The sequence below is a fragment of the Silurus aristotelis genome (genome assembly GCF_946808225.1).
Source record: "Silurus aristotelis genome assembly, chromosome: 20".
Lineage (NCBI taxonomy): Eukaryota > Metazoa > Chordata > Actinopteri > Siluriformes > Siluridae > Silurus > Silurus aristotelis.
In genome coordinates this window covers 9,076,910-9,090,707 of record NC_139593.1, presented here as the reverse complement: position 1 = coordinate 9,090,707, position 13,798 = coordinate 9,076,910, and the positions used below count along the sequence as shown (strand labels likewise).

The window sequence follows — 13,798 nt, the reverse complement described above, 5'->3', positions numbered from 1 at the left end:
ATTTTACATTTAGTCACCATTTGTTGTTATAACAACCGCTAACATATAACAACAATTCTGGGAAGATGTTCCACTCGGTTTTGAGTGTGTTTGTGGAGATTTGGAGGTACTGATGTAGGGTGAGGAGGCACGAGGTGCAGTCAGCATTCAAATTTATCCCAAAGGTGTTCATCAGGTGTTGAGGTCAGAGCTCTATAGCAGATTATGCAAGATCTTCAACTTCAACCCATGCAAACCATGTACCGTAATTTCTGGACTATTAAGCACACCCATATATAAGCCACACCCACTGAATTTTACAAATATTTTTATTTTGAACATAAATAAGCTGCACCTGTCTATAAGCTGCAGGTGTCTACACTGAAACTAATGAACTTTACACTGGCTTTAACAAAAGACAGTGTCTGTTACACGGTGTAACGGGTGAAATATGTTGTGGCTCCTTTAGGAGCAGAGCGGCATTTTGGGAATAGCCTGCCGCCGAATTTGTCCGGTATTACTGCGTGTGTGCAAGGCCGAGGAATATGTCCTTATTATTTTCTGATGCTCGTTTCTTTGACTAACCCGTAACGCTGTTGCCAAGAAAAATAAAAAAAAACACGGGTTTTGGAAACCTGTCTGTGCTTATATGATTTCTGTTGCAACTGGAGTTAGTGAGCTCTCCCTTGACCCAGACTCAACGCATTACAACGCCTTGTATCTTAACAGTAGCCTACCAAAAAAGTCATTGTTCACTGTCTTCCTCTCTTTCACAACTATTTCTCTCGGGAGTTTTGGCATCTTCGTGCCTTTAAAAAATCACCATCGGCGGAAGTTTTTTCTCCCGATGCCGTGCAGCTCAGAACACAGGTGAGGTGCGTTTTTTCGTTTCTGTTCGGAAATTTCATTGGTCTAATGTTATGTCGCTTAGTTTTTTGGCTTAAAGTTTGTGAAAACGGGAAAAACACAGGAAAAATCCATAAATTAACCGCTTCGTTGTTTAAGCCGCGGGGTTCAAAACGTGGGAAAAAAGTAGCGGCTTATAGTCCGAAAAATACGGTATATTTTCACATATGCTTTGTGCATAGGGGCCATTTCTTGGCTAATTCAAGTGAATGGAACATTTTATGCTAACGCATCCAAAGACATCCTATATAATTGTGTGCCTCCAACTTCTTTCCCAGCTTGGGAAAGAACCACATATGGCTGGAAAATTCAGGCGTTCTAATACTTTTGTCCATATAGTGTAGCTTTTTTGTATTATTTTCCACAATATATAGTTTAGCCTTAAGTTAAATAGCTTACTTCTGACACAGTATAATCCCCAGTTTATTGTTTTTTTATTTTTTCAAGTTACACAGTACAATAGTTAACCTATTATATGAACATGCTCCTAAGTGTTACATAACATCATAATTAGTCTAGTACAGGGTTTACCAACCTTTTTGAAACTGAGAGCTACTTCTTGGGTACCAATTACAGGCAGTCGTCGACTTACGACCTATGCAACTTACGACCACAATCGCTAGCCGCGGTGTACGACAGTGCGTACCGGCTTCCGGCCTCATTTCACAGTACTGTACATATAGCCTACTCTACTTATGACCAAATCGTGTTACGACCGGTCTGTCGGTCCCAATCGTGGTCGTAAGTCGACGACTACCTGTAATCTGAAGGGCTACCAGTTTGATACACACTTCTGAAATGACACATTTGCTAAATTTACCTTTAATTATATGTTATTATTAATAATTGATGATAGGCATCTATATTTAGTCATCTATATTTTAATATTGTCATTTTTTAAATTTACACCAATGTAAGTGTGATTTAAAAATGAATAGCAACAATAGAAATGGCACTATGGTGAGCTATTTTTAGAAAAGGACCACAGGCGACTCATGTCAACCTGGTAACCTGGCAGCAATGTTGGTGACCCCTGGTTTAGTATTATCTCGCTAGGTTATAATAACATGGCAAAAATAGATAATAAAGTTGTTTGCTAGTGATGTCAGCTGCATGTTTACACAGTATAGTAGTAAGCCTAATATTAGCTAGCTTACTCGTCACTTTCACTACTACAGCTGATATTAGCTACAAGTAGCAACATTAATAACTTGTTTACACAGTATGTTACCTTATCATCGAGTCTAGCTCGGTTTTTTTATAAATCATTTATGGATTGAGAAAAGTCAAATAGAGACCACCAGAGAGACGACATTTGACGTGCTATTACTGTATCTTGTCACATTAGCAAATATCGTACGGTGTTTGATTAGATATGCTAACGTTACTAAATAAGAACTTCAAAGAAGATTATTATTTAACGCTTCGTCTTTTTTTTTTTTTTCACAAGCTAATTTTTTGTGAACATTGAATGAAACTACTGAGGTTTTTGTTATCGTGGAACTGCTTTGCTAGTTCGCTATGCTGTGTATCACAGCTTTCAGGTGCTTTAATTCATCGTTCGCTCCATTTTTCTTTAAAAAAAAACGAATGTCAATCAAATTTCCTTTTTAGTTTAAGTGTTTATTATAAGCTTTCTCACTCTTGAGATGAACAGTCACACTTGTATATGTGTGATAAAAGGTCACTCCCTTTTCTTTTGAATACACTACACTTGTTATTCAGAAAGTGACAAAACCACAGGTTATTTTACCAACACCAACTATCTGCCACCAAACGGCTCTGGCTCAGGTCAAATGTAGGTACAAACCACACACATGGGAACAACAGCTCTGTTGTTCTTTGTTTTTTTTTTTTTTTGCTCTTTTTAACGGCACTGACAAGACGTGCTGTAAAAAAAAAAAAAAAAAAGAAGTTGATTTCGACAACGTCCAGGAGTGAAATACGATATGAAAGTAAAGGCTTGACGGTCTGTTGATGTCAATTTTGAATTGCGAAAGGGCAAAATGAGGAACACTAGCATATTGTGGTCAAAAGAACAGCAGAACTGGTATTTACAACTCAAGTAAGGAGATGCGTGGCACATGAACCAAGCCCTGGTTTTAAACGTTGCCTTATTTCCTATGACCAAGGATCAACTGATTTAACTCACTAGAGAATACTCACAACAACATGCAGAGGAAACACTAAGAAATGGGAGTTTTTGGTTAAAAGAGAAGTCACATGGTGAGTAAACGAGAGTGAGAACCACACAGAGGAACAATTTAGTGAACTGGAATCTGTGCTAAATGATACCAATTAAACCAGGGTACACGGGACCCGAAATATATATCAAATTATACAAGACTGTATTATATTGCATTATATTCTTTTGTTTAATATTACACCACACGCATTTGGTTTCTGCCAGAATTGTCACCTCTCTGCCCAACCGCGGTGATCCTCTCATCACTGAATGAGCAAAATCTCAGCTTAATCTAGTATAAAATCCTTCTCAGAAGAGTAGACTAACTCTGCAAAGAATGCCATCCATCAGTTATGCGATCCTGTCATGATGGACATGTGGTGCGATTCCATTACTGCCACGAACTTGCCTTTTTAACAGCAATTTGACAAGGACAGTTTGCTATTTATTAGTAAAACATACTATGCACCATGAAGACAATTGTGTCTTTGTGTTCCATCACGTCAGTGATAGCCGAGAAACAGTATCTGTTTTCACTCAAACGTGGTTAAACAGTAAATAACTTCAGTCTGGTGTCTACTGACACGAAGACTTTTACAATTAATACTAATTAAATGTCTCTTTATAGAAAGTGACTGGTGAACTTGTGTCACTTGTGTAGACGTTTCCCTACCTTGTCCTACAAAATAAAGAAATCACATCTTGTGTGTTTTTTATCTTATCGAGGCTACCTGTAAACAAATTCAAATCTAATATCTAATTAGATCCAATATGTTATTTAGATTTAAGTCCATCTTAATGTCAAACTGTCTGAGTCTCAGTTTCACTTCTCTCTCAGCCTTAATCATGATACACAAATAGAGGTGCAAAGGGGAAAAAATTTGTAAAACGTCTAAAGAAAGTTGTGTTTTTTTTTTTTCCTCTGTAGAGCTTCAATCTGCTTCAGAGTTGAGTTATTTGGAGAGGTAGTTAAAATAGTTGAGAAAGTAGAGGACACATATGCATGTAGATAGCGTAAGAAAGCGAGAGGTGTGTCTTGCCTCGAGGTATACGAGGAACTCTTGTGTTGCCAAATCAATGAAACAAGCTGCTGCTCAACTGTTGGGTATGTATGTGATTTTAAAGATTGATTTCTAACGTTGTAATGTAGGGGGGGGCACGAAAATGTTCAAATGTAGAAGTGGGACAAAAAATATATATCATCCTAAAGCCTAAGTTATAGAAAACCTGACCAAAAAAAAGCTAGAAAAACACAACACCTGGATCTATTACGAGTGTTTGTGGTCATTCAAATGTGTGAATAACTCAAGCATTATCTATTAGTCATGAGAATCTTTTTTTTTTATTTTCTAGTTACTGTTACTACCATACACGTGTAAATAAATTGTTGCCAAGAGTAAAAAGACTACACCAGGGGGAAACACCACACACTGGTTGGCGTCATTGAAACCCTTGTAGCAGTTTTTATGAGATACATTCCTGAAGATACAGCACTTTGGGCTTGCCGTACAGAGACAAGTAATCAAGGTAAAAAAAATTTAAGGTTTCTACAAAATCTCTGCTGTATTTAGTCTGCTGATTTTGTGTCTTCCAGAAGCGTTGTTTTGTAGCGTTCTGCCTTGTGCCAGTCTTTTAATTAGTTTTGATTTTCTGTTTCTATCGCTGTTTTGTTACTGTAGATTCATTTAGTACTGATAGATATTTCTGTATGCTGGAAAATGTTGGTGCCTTTTTTTTTTTTTTTTTTGAGTGTCCTCAAAGCTGTTGCATATCTTTTTCTTTTTTTTTTTTTAAAGCATATTACTATTTTTTAGACACTCTGAGCTTTGTACTGCTACATACTACAACTTACTAACTTTTTCTTCGGGAGCTATTTTTCAATCCTTTTATGCTCAGGTTCTGGATAAATTCTCTGTTTCAGCATTGAATTCAGTCGGGGGCTTGATGTTGACACGAGGATGCAATTGTAGCTGATTAAACACACACCCCCAAAAAACAGAAATAATTTTGATGTGTTATTATTTAAATTTTGTTTAGAAAAGTTAAGCTTTTGAGGAACAAATAGAACCTCTTAAAGGGTCTTTCTAAAATATCATTCGGGCGTGTAGATCAGAAAAAAAGTCTGAAATTGTAAGTTCTTCAATCTGGTTAATTTGGAGAAACTCTTAAAAGTTCAGTGTCGAGTTTTCCTATGACAAGATCATTCGAAATAGAACCTCTTAATCACTCGAGGAACCTTAAAGGAAGCCTGTTTTTACAATCTGGTGGTTTTGTGGCTGCCCAGGTGTTTTTTTACAAAAATAGACTGAAAGTAATTGTGTTGCCTTGCTGTTGTTTTTTTTTTTTTATTCTGTAGAACTTACAATGCAAATTTCCATTTCTGCTTTTAGGATCTGTATTTATCCACCTGTGACGATGCATGGAACAGTGAACTGCACCGGCCTGTACTCCCACGCTGCAGTGGCACGTGTGCTCATGCCTCTGGCCTACTCCATCATCTGCCCACTGGGGCTGGTGGGAAATGCACTGGCACTGCACGTCATCTACACCAAGCTGACCAAGCTCAACCCCAGCATGCTTTACTCAGCCAACTTAGCAGTGTCAGACTTACTCTTCTGCCTGTCGCTCCCGCTGCGGGCCATCTACTACGGCTTGAGCTTTCACTGGCCGATGGGAGAGGCACTATGTAAGGCCATAACACTGCTTTTCTACGTCAACTGCTACGCAGGTGTTAATTTCATGACTTGTCTTGCTGTGGATCGCTTTGTGGCCGTAGCTCTGCGCAAAAGGCTCGTCTGGCCCCGGAAAATGCGGAATGTGAAGGTCATCTGTTTGCTAATGTGGGTGCTGGTGTTGGCACAGACGCTGCCGTTATTGAACGTACCCATGACTCATCTGGATCCAGCTGGCACCATTACTTGCATGGAGTACCCTAATTTTGAAAACTCTGTCGAAGGTTTGCCATATATTCTAATTGGTGCTGTGGTTTTGGGCTACGGAATCCCGCTGGGAACAATCCTTATTTGTTACTCAGCAATCTCGCAAAGACTGCGGCTAGCTGCCAAGTCCAATCGCCTGACTGAGCGATCTGGAAGGACTCATAAGGCACGGTCGGTGATTTCTGGTGTGGTGCTGGTGTTTGTCGTATGTTTCACCCCGTACCACGTGAACCTGCTGCAGTACATGATCCGGAAGCTTTTATATGAGCCTGACTGCACAGAGCTACACTCCTTCCAAATCTCATTGCATGTCACCGTGTGCCTCATGAACTTTAACTCATGCCTTGACCCGTTTGTTTACTTTTTTGCATGCAGTGGCTACAAAAAGAAAGTGCTGAGGCTGCTAAAGCGCCAGGTCAGCCCTTCAATTTCCAGTGCAGCACACAGCTCCCCTGACAGCTCCGGAGCTCATGAACAGAAAATCCATTTATCCCGCAACAACAAAACACCTGGTTCTGACCACCAAGGTTAGAAGTTCGTGAACCTATTTCTGAACCGAAGGATATATTTTCTGGACATATGTCAGTAACAACTGTGACCATGTTTTTTTTGGACTGTATTACAAATTTCTGAAGCCACAGTTTACATGACGATTTGCCACACGCCAAGACAAGTTCTCATGCGGATATGCCACACCTTCAAGGAAAACTTTATTATAACCTCATATTGTAGTGTTTGTGTCTGTTTAAGGTCTCAAAGTTTTCTACATACACTTCAGGCTCTGTCCCACTAAGGGAAATCACATTACCAGTATAAAAGAAGCTTTTCTTTAAGTAAATTGGTCTTCAGGGAGGCAGAACCCTAAATCACTCTTGATGGAAAATATAAATGATGCATTTGAACCTCATTGGCATTTTTCTTTTTTGGAAAATGAGAATCAGTCAGCATTTGGTTTGAAGTTGGTAAGGGTCTGATGCAATACAAAACACCACTTCCTGAAATGTCTCCATACTAGAGAAAAGGAAAAAAAAAAAATCTCACACACACAAAAGAACCCTTTCTTAACAAAATGCTTGCCAACACATTCTTTGACACAGAATCTAATCCCTTACCTAGGGGCATTTTATAGGAAACATTGTGTATCTCCAGAGATCTCAGGAGAATGTGAATTTATCGGATATGATCTGGTTGGACTAGGATTACAATTATAAAGCAACTATGGTAACAACTACATTATCCTACTTGCTGCTGTAAAATATTTCTGTAGAATGGATTACTTTCTAGAGTGGAGGTTCAAGGAGAAGTGAGGAGAAGTGCATCATTTCTACAGAATAATGAAATGGTAGTGCAGAATGTCAAAGCAGATGTAGTAAAATAGTGAATTTAAAAGCAGATCATATTAAATTAAGACTACAGGAGCTGTGGACTTCAATATCAATATATGTGGATGTATATAATATGTATATATAAGATGCATTTATTGTGTATGTATAAGGCACTAAAATGGGTGTGGTCTGCTTAAATGAGGGCAGATGGTGCGTCCAGAAGACGGTGCTGTAGAATAACCATTCCAAATAAAAAACACGTGCGAAGGTCTCTAGAAAGTACAATATTCTCAAAAGTTTTAGCACAAAAATTCACTTGCTAATATTGTACTTTCTGAAGAAATATACATCACTCAACCGCATATATTTTAGAGTTTCCAATCTACTAAAACTTTCATATTCTTAGACCCAAATCAGCTGAGAGTTAAAGACACAAATCCAAGTTTATTGTGTTCGTTTGTGTTTTGATTTGCACTTGATGAACTAAATGTGAATTTCCATCGATTCAATTGTTTTACTGTTTTCTGCACACACACAAAAATCACACAATTTGTAGTAATCAGAATCTCACAAAACCAAATATGATCAAAAGTGCACAAAACTACCAGTCTAACATCTAATCCTTTTCCTTTCATTGCCTGCCTTTTCCACTCTCGAGCCATTTGAGCAAATGATAAATAATATAATACAAATTACAGCAACGGAGATCAAACACAATCTAGTAGAAGACGGGGCGGTTTTATAACAAGCATCTGAAGATTTTGTGCTTTGAATAACACTGACAGAAGAAGACGTGTGATGAACTCCTATTTATTTCTCTTGTAGCACATAGTGACCCATATTAACTAGCTGGAGCAAAGCTAGAATGATGAATGAATCAACTGAAGTAAAAAAAATAAATAAATAAAATGTAAATACAGCATATTTTAAATAATTAAAATATTTTGAGCAAAAAACTAAAGTTTTTAATCATAGTTATTACATAATTTGTTTTTAATTCTCAAAACAAATAAAATAAATAAATAAATGTAACTAGGGGTGCAACCCGAATACTCGATGCTTTGAACCTGATTTGACTACCAATCATCACAGCCGAATCTTCGCAAAGGCGATATAAAACAAAAATCTTGCCATTTTGATTATATGTTGGTGCTCAATGTCTGATTCCACATAGAACTACCGGATTTGAGTTTTACTCTCCGTGATCCGTGACTGACAGGGATTCAAATATTTAACAATGCACGGGATATGCTTTAAAGGTATATTCTCTTTCAACTGAATTCTGTAAGTAAATTTTTGGGCGTTTTTGTTGACATTCGAAATGCAAATCCTGTCTGCAGTTATTCTTTGAGGGGGGTTTTATTGGTCCAAATTGCTTTTTTAAACATTTTCATCTATATCGTTGTGTGATGTTCTGTCGTGGCTTTTAAAATGTTATGAGGAATTGTTTTACGCCTACCTGGACTACACCCATGCATTATTCGACTATCAGTCGAATAGAATTAAGACTTGAAAATTCAGTTTCGACTTTGTAAATCCTAACGTACACTTACATTTACTGCGTTTGGCATTAATACGGATGAGCAGCTGATGGATAAGGACCTTGCTCAAGGGCCCAGCAGTGGCAGCTGAGACTAGAACTCATGATCTTTCATTAGTCAGAAGTCCAATGTCATATCTACTGAGCTGCCACTGCCCAAAGAAGAGAGATACTTTTACTCATCACATACACACTACAGCACTGTGAAAATCTTTAATCACATATCCATCTTGTTAAGAAACTGGGGTCAGTCATGATACAGCACCTCTTGCACAGAGTAGGTTAAGAGTCTTTGCATTTGCGGCATTTAGCAGACGCCCTTATCCAGAGCGACGTACAAAGTGCTTTGAGTCTCTAGTAATGAATAAATCTACACTGGTACGCAATATTACAAACTTAATATAAATATAACTCTTGAATTCTACAAAGCAAACTTGGAAAGAGCCAATTTAAGTGTTTCAGGAAGAGGTAGGTCTTCAACCGTCGCTTGAAGATAGTCCGGGATGCCACTGTATGGACATCTAGGGGAAGTTCATTCCACAGTCTTGCTCGAAGGCACAACAATTGTAATGATGGGGCTTGAACCTGTGACCTGTGACCTTTACCATTGATCTAAAACTTTCTGTACACCTAATGGCACGGCTATTGATTTGATGCATATTTTTATACAGCTGTTTAGAGCACATGTTCTTACACATCTGTGATCTTACACATCTGTCTTAAAACTATACATTACCCAGTTTTTGGGAAGTTTTCCTCAAAATGTTGCACTAACTGAAGATAATCATATTGAGTTGCAACAGACTGAACAAGTGTACAGATAAACTTACTTACAGATTGACTTCCCTTTGCCTCTAACGTGGTTTCGGCATGTTTGGTTCTAAGAAGTCGGTGTATAACGTAGAATTAGAATGGCAAGTGCAGCATCATATGCCCTGATTAAAATCATCAGTGAGGAGGCAGGGAAAGGAAATAATAAGATGTAAAACCGCTATATGATAAGCACTTCAGATGCTATCTTTAGATACTTGTGCACGATAACGGAAAGTTGAAACTATTATAATTAAACTATAATAAATCGAAATAATAATAATAATGTCATCATCAGCCTGTGGTATGTGCAAATTTCCTTTCATATATACTAGTATAGTTTAAAAACAATGCATATTTGTTATTTATCTATTTTCTTTTCTTTGAGCAATAAGACGGAAGAAAAAAAATTGAAACATCGAACCTAAGAGACAAACACCACACTAGTGCGCAAATGTGCTGATAAACCTAAAACACACGCAAATGTTGAAAATGTCCAAACCAGCAAAGAAAATGGCTCATTTCACACAGATGAGATACGTATTAAAAGACGTTCAAAAACACCCCACATTATGGAAACTTTCATTATTTGTAAATAATTTAAATAAATATATATACCTCAGGTGTTTCAGTTACAATGCTTGTTTTGTGGTCAAATGTGACGCCAATGTTGTTCCATTTACTCTCAGTGTCGCACTGTATTGCCTTTATTATATTTCCAGGCTTAGTATCTAAAAAAAAAGTACATACTGTGGGGTAAAGTTCTGGGTAAATGTGTATGCAGAAGGAGATTTTGTGACGAAAATGGAAAAGCCACGATTTTCTCAAAAGGAAATAATCGGTTTTAGAATCTTCTTGAGAGTAATGTACAGAAAGCTACTGCTCTCTCTGTGCACAAGAGCGCACTCAGGTGGTCGAGACGCAAACCTGCACGTTTTTGCACGTTTCTAATTAATAAGGATGCGAAATACTTACTAGCAACGCATTTTATTACTACGGAAGTCCTAAGAGGCCATGCACTATATTTTTTTTGCTTTCTAGTTTTCTCGTGATCACGACTTATTTGTCTTGTGATCTCGAAATAACAAAAGTCGTCCTAGTCTTATTCATGATGCTGCATCTAGAACATTCCTCGTGATCAGTAATTAATTTTTCTGTGTACTCGGCATAAGGGCATGTTCTAGAGGCAACGTCGTTGCAGCATCATGGATAATAACCGTAACCATTAGCGGGCGCGTCCAAGATCACAAGCAAATTATGTCGTGATCACGAAAAGACAAGAAAGAAAACGATATTATAATGCATGGCCTTTTAGGACTTCCGTATATTACACATGCATGCATGCATGAAATAAAAAAGCTGGTAGTGTTTTAATCGCTGTGACGAATCAAATGGATTGTTGACTTACAGTCCGGCTGGCAGCACGTCTACCTGGAGCTCAAACAGGAAGTGAACGGCCTCAGCCAACAGGACGTCCAGAAATCCAGACAGAACCCAGGTTCCAAACAGGAAAGACTAATATCAACAAGCAAGAACACAAGTGTGCACGTCAGTTTCAAAGAAATTCTGAAATTAGTTTTAAACAGTTTTTTTTTACATTTTAGTTTATTAGTTCAAAACAATAAATCCAGTTCTTAATAATATGATTATTACAAATGCCCCCAATCCCGCAATTATCTTATTCCACAGTTATCAGGTAAACTGGGGACACTGGCTTTTATATAGTTTGACCTTTCTGGTCATATGATCGATTTAACTTAGCTTTTAATAGAGCAGAACTAGTTACACTGTATAATAATAAATGATATAAAAAAAAAAAAATACTGTTAAGAAAAGTTGAGAGAGAGAGAGAGAGAGAGAGAGAGAGAGATGACAGCACTGAAAAAGCTGTGAATGCTGTGAAAGTTGTGTATGTGAGAGTGTGTGGGTGTATGTAAGAGTGTGTGAGTGTATGAGAGTAAAGCACATGTAAAAGTGTGTACCTGAGCATATGTGACAGTATGTGTATAAGAGTAAAGCGTATCTGAGCCTACATGAGTGTGTGAGAGTATGCGAGCTTATGTCAGAGTGTGTGAGTGTATGTGTGAGTTTGTTAGAGAATGTAAAAGTATGTGGGCACTGGTAAGCATGTGTGAGAGTATGTGAGCGTATCTAAGCATGTCAGCATATGTAACCGTGTATGTGGGTGTGTGACTGAAAGTAAAGCGTGTGTGTGAGTGTATGCTAGAATGTGTAACTAAGAGTAAAGTGTGTGAGTGTGTGTGAGTGAGAGTAAAGTGTGTGTGACTGAGTGACTGAGAGTAAAGCGTGTGAGTGTGTGTGAGTGAGATTAAAGCGTGTGAGTGTGTGTGAGTGAGAGTAAAGCGTGTGAGTGTGTGTGAGTGAGAGTAAAGCGTGTGAGTGTGTGTGAGTGAGAGTAAAGCGTGTGTGTGACTGAGTGACTGAGAGTAAAGCGTGTGTGTGACTGAGTGACAGAGTAAAGCGTGTGTGTGACTGAGTGACAGAGTAAAGCGTGTGTGAGTGTGTGACTGAGAGTAAAGTGTGTGTGACAGAGTAAAGCGTGTGAGTGTGTGACTGAAAGTAAAGCGTGTGTGAGTGGGTGACAGAGTAAAGCGTGTGAGACTGAGAGTAAAGTGTGTGTGTGTGTGTGTGTGTGTGTGTGTGTGTGTGTGTGTGAGTAAGAGTAAAGTGTGTGTGACAGGGTAAAGTGTGTGTGAGTTTGTTAGTGAATGTAAAAGTATGTGGGCACTGGTAAGCATGTGTGAGAGTATGTGAGCATATCTAAGCATATGTAAGAGTGTAACCGTGTATGTGGGTGTGTGACTGAGAGTAAAGCGTGTGAGTGTGTGTGAGTGAGATTAAAGCGTGTGAGTGTGTGTGACTGAGAGTAAAGCGTGTGAGTGTGTGTGACTGAGAGTAAAGCGTGTGCGAGTGTGTGACTGAGAGTAAAGCGTGTGAGTGTGTGTGACTGAGAGTAAAGCGTGTGAGTGTGTGTGACTGAGAGTAAAGCGTGTGAGTGTGTGTGACTGAGAGTAAAGCGTGTGAGTGTGTGTGACTGAGAGTAAAGCGTGTGCGAGTGTGTGACTGAGAGTAAAGCGTGTGCGAGTGTGTGACTGAGAGTAAAGCGTGTGCGAGTGTGTGACTGAGAGTAAAGCGTGTGCGAGTGTGTGACTGAGAGTAAAGCGTGTGAGTGTGTGTGACTGAGAGTAAAGCGTGTGAGACTGAGAGTAAAGCGTGTGTGACTGAGAGTAAAGCGTGTGTGACTGAGAGTAAAGCGTGTGTGACTGAGAGTAAAGGGTGTGTGACTGAGAGTAAAGCGTGTGCGACTGAGAGTAAAGGGTGTGCGACTGAGAGTAAAGCGTGTGCGACTGAGAGTAAAGCGTGTGCGACTGAGAGTAAAGCGTGTGCGACTGAGAGTAAAGCGTGTGCGACTGAGAGTAAAGCGTGTGCGACTGAGAGTAAAGCGTGTGCGAGTGTGTGACTGAGAGTAAAGCGTGTGCGAGTGTGTGACTGAAAGTAAAGCGTGTGTGACTGAGTGACTGAGAGTAAAGCGTGTGTGTGTGTGACAGAGTAAAGCGTGTGAGTGTGTGTGACTGAGAGTAAAGCGTGTGTGTGTGTGTGACTGAGAGTAAAGCGTGTGAGTGTGTGTGACTGAGAGTAAAGCGTGTGCGATTGTGTGACTGAGAGTAAAGCGTGTGCGAGTGTGTGACTGAGAGTAAAGCGTGTGCGAGTGTATGAGAGTGTGTGACGAAAAGTAATGCATGTGTAAGTGTGTGTGACCGAAAGTAAAGCGTGTGTGAGTGTATATGAGAGTGAGTGACTAAAAGTAATACCTGTGTGAGTGTGTGTGACTGAAAGTAATGCGTGTGTGAGTGTGTGACTGAGAGTAAAGTGTGTGAGACTGAGAGTAAAGTGTGTGTGTGTGTGTGTGTGAGTGAGTGAGAGTAAAGTGTGTGTGAGTTTGTTAGTGAGAGTAAAGTGTCTGTGCGTGTGGGACTGAGAGTAAAGTGTGTGTGAGTGTGTGTGACAGAGTAAAGTGTGTGTGAGTGTGGGACAGAGAGTAAAGTGTGTGTGAGTGTGTGTGAGTGTGTTAGTGAAAGTAAAGTGTGTGTGA

General features: G+C 39.1%; 2 protein-coding genes across 6 annotated transcripts in view; one reads left to right on the top strand and one right to left on the bottom strand.

Annotated features, from left to right (window-relative positions):
- Positions 1–13,798, bottom strand: part of ubac2 (UBA domain containing 2) — a 44,080-nt gene that overhangs the window by 22,466 nt on the left and 7,816 nt on the right. For all 4 annotated transcript variants that reach the window (XM_083522978.1, XM_083522979.1, XM_083522980.1 and 1 more), the window contains exon 4: positions 11,093–11,199. In XM_083522978.1, coding sequence (XP_083379104.1) covers positions 11,093–11,199 — 107 coding nt within the window. The remainder of the gene's footprint in view (positions 1–11,092; positions 11,200–13,798) is intronic.
- gpr183b (G protein-coupled receptor 183b) lies at positions 3,232–6,916 on the top strand. Of its 2 annotated transcripts, XM_083522984.1 has the most exons (3): positions 3,236–4,175; positions 4,424–4,597; positions 5,461–6,916. In XM_083522984.1, exon 3 carries the CDS (start codon positions 5,486–5,488, stop codon positions 6,539–6,541), a length of 1,056 nt encoding a protein of 351 aa, XP_083379110.1. In that variant the 5' UTR covers positions 3,236–4,175; positions 4,424–4,597; positions 5,461–5,485; the 3' UTR covers positions 6,542–6,916. The 2 variants fall into 2 exon arrangements, with proteins under 2 accessions (XP_083379111.1, XP_083379110.1); XM_083522985.1 differs by lacking the exon at positions 4,424–4,597 and having other exon boundaries at positions 3,232–4,175.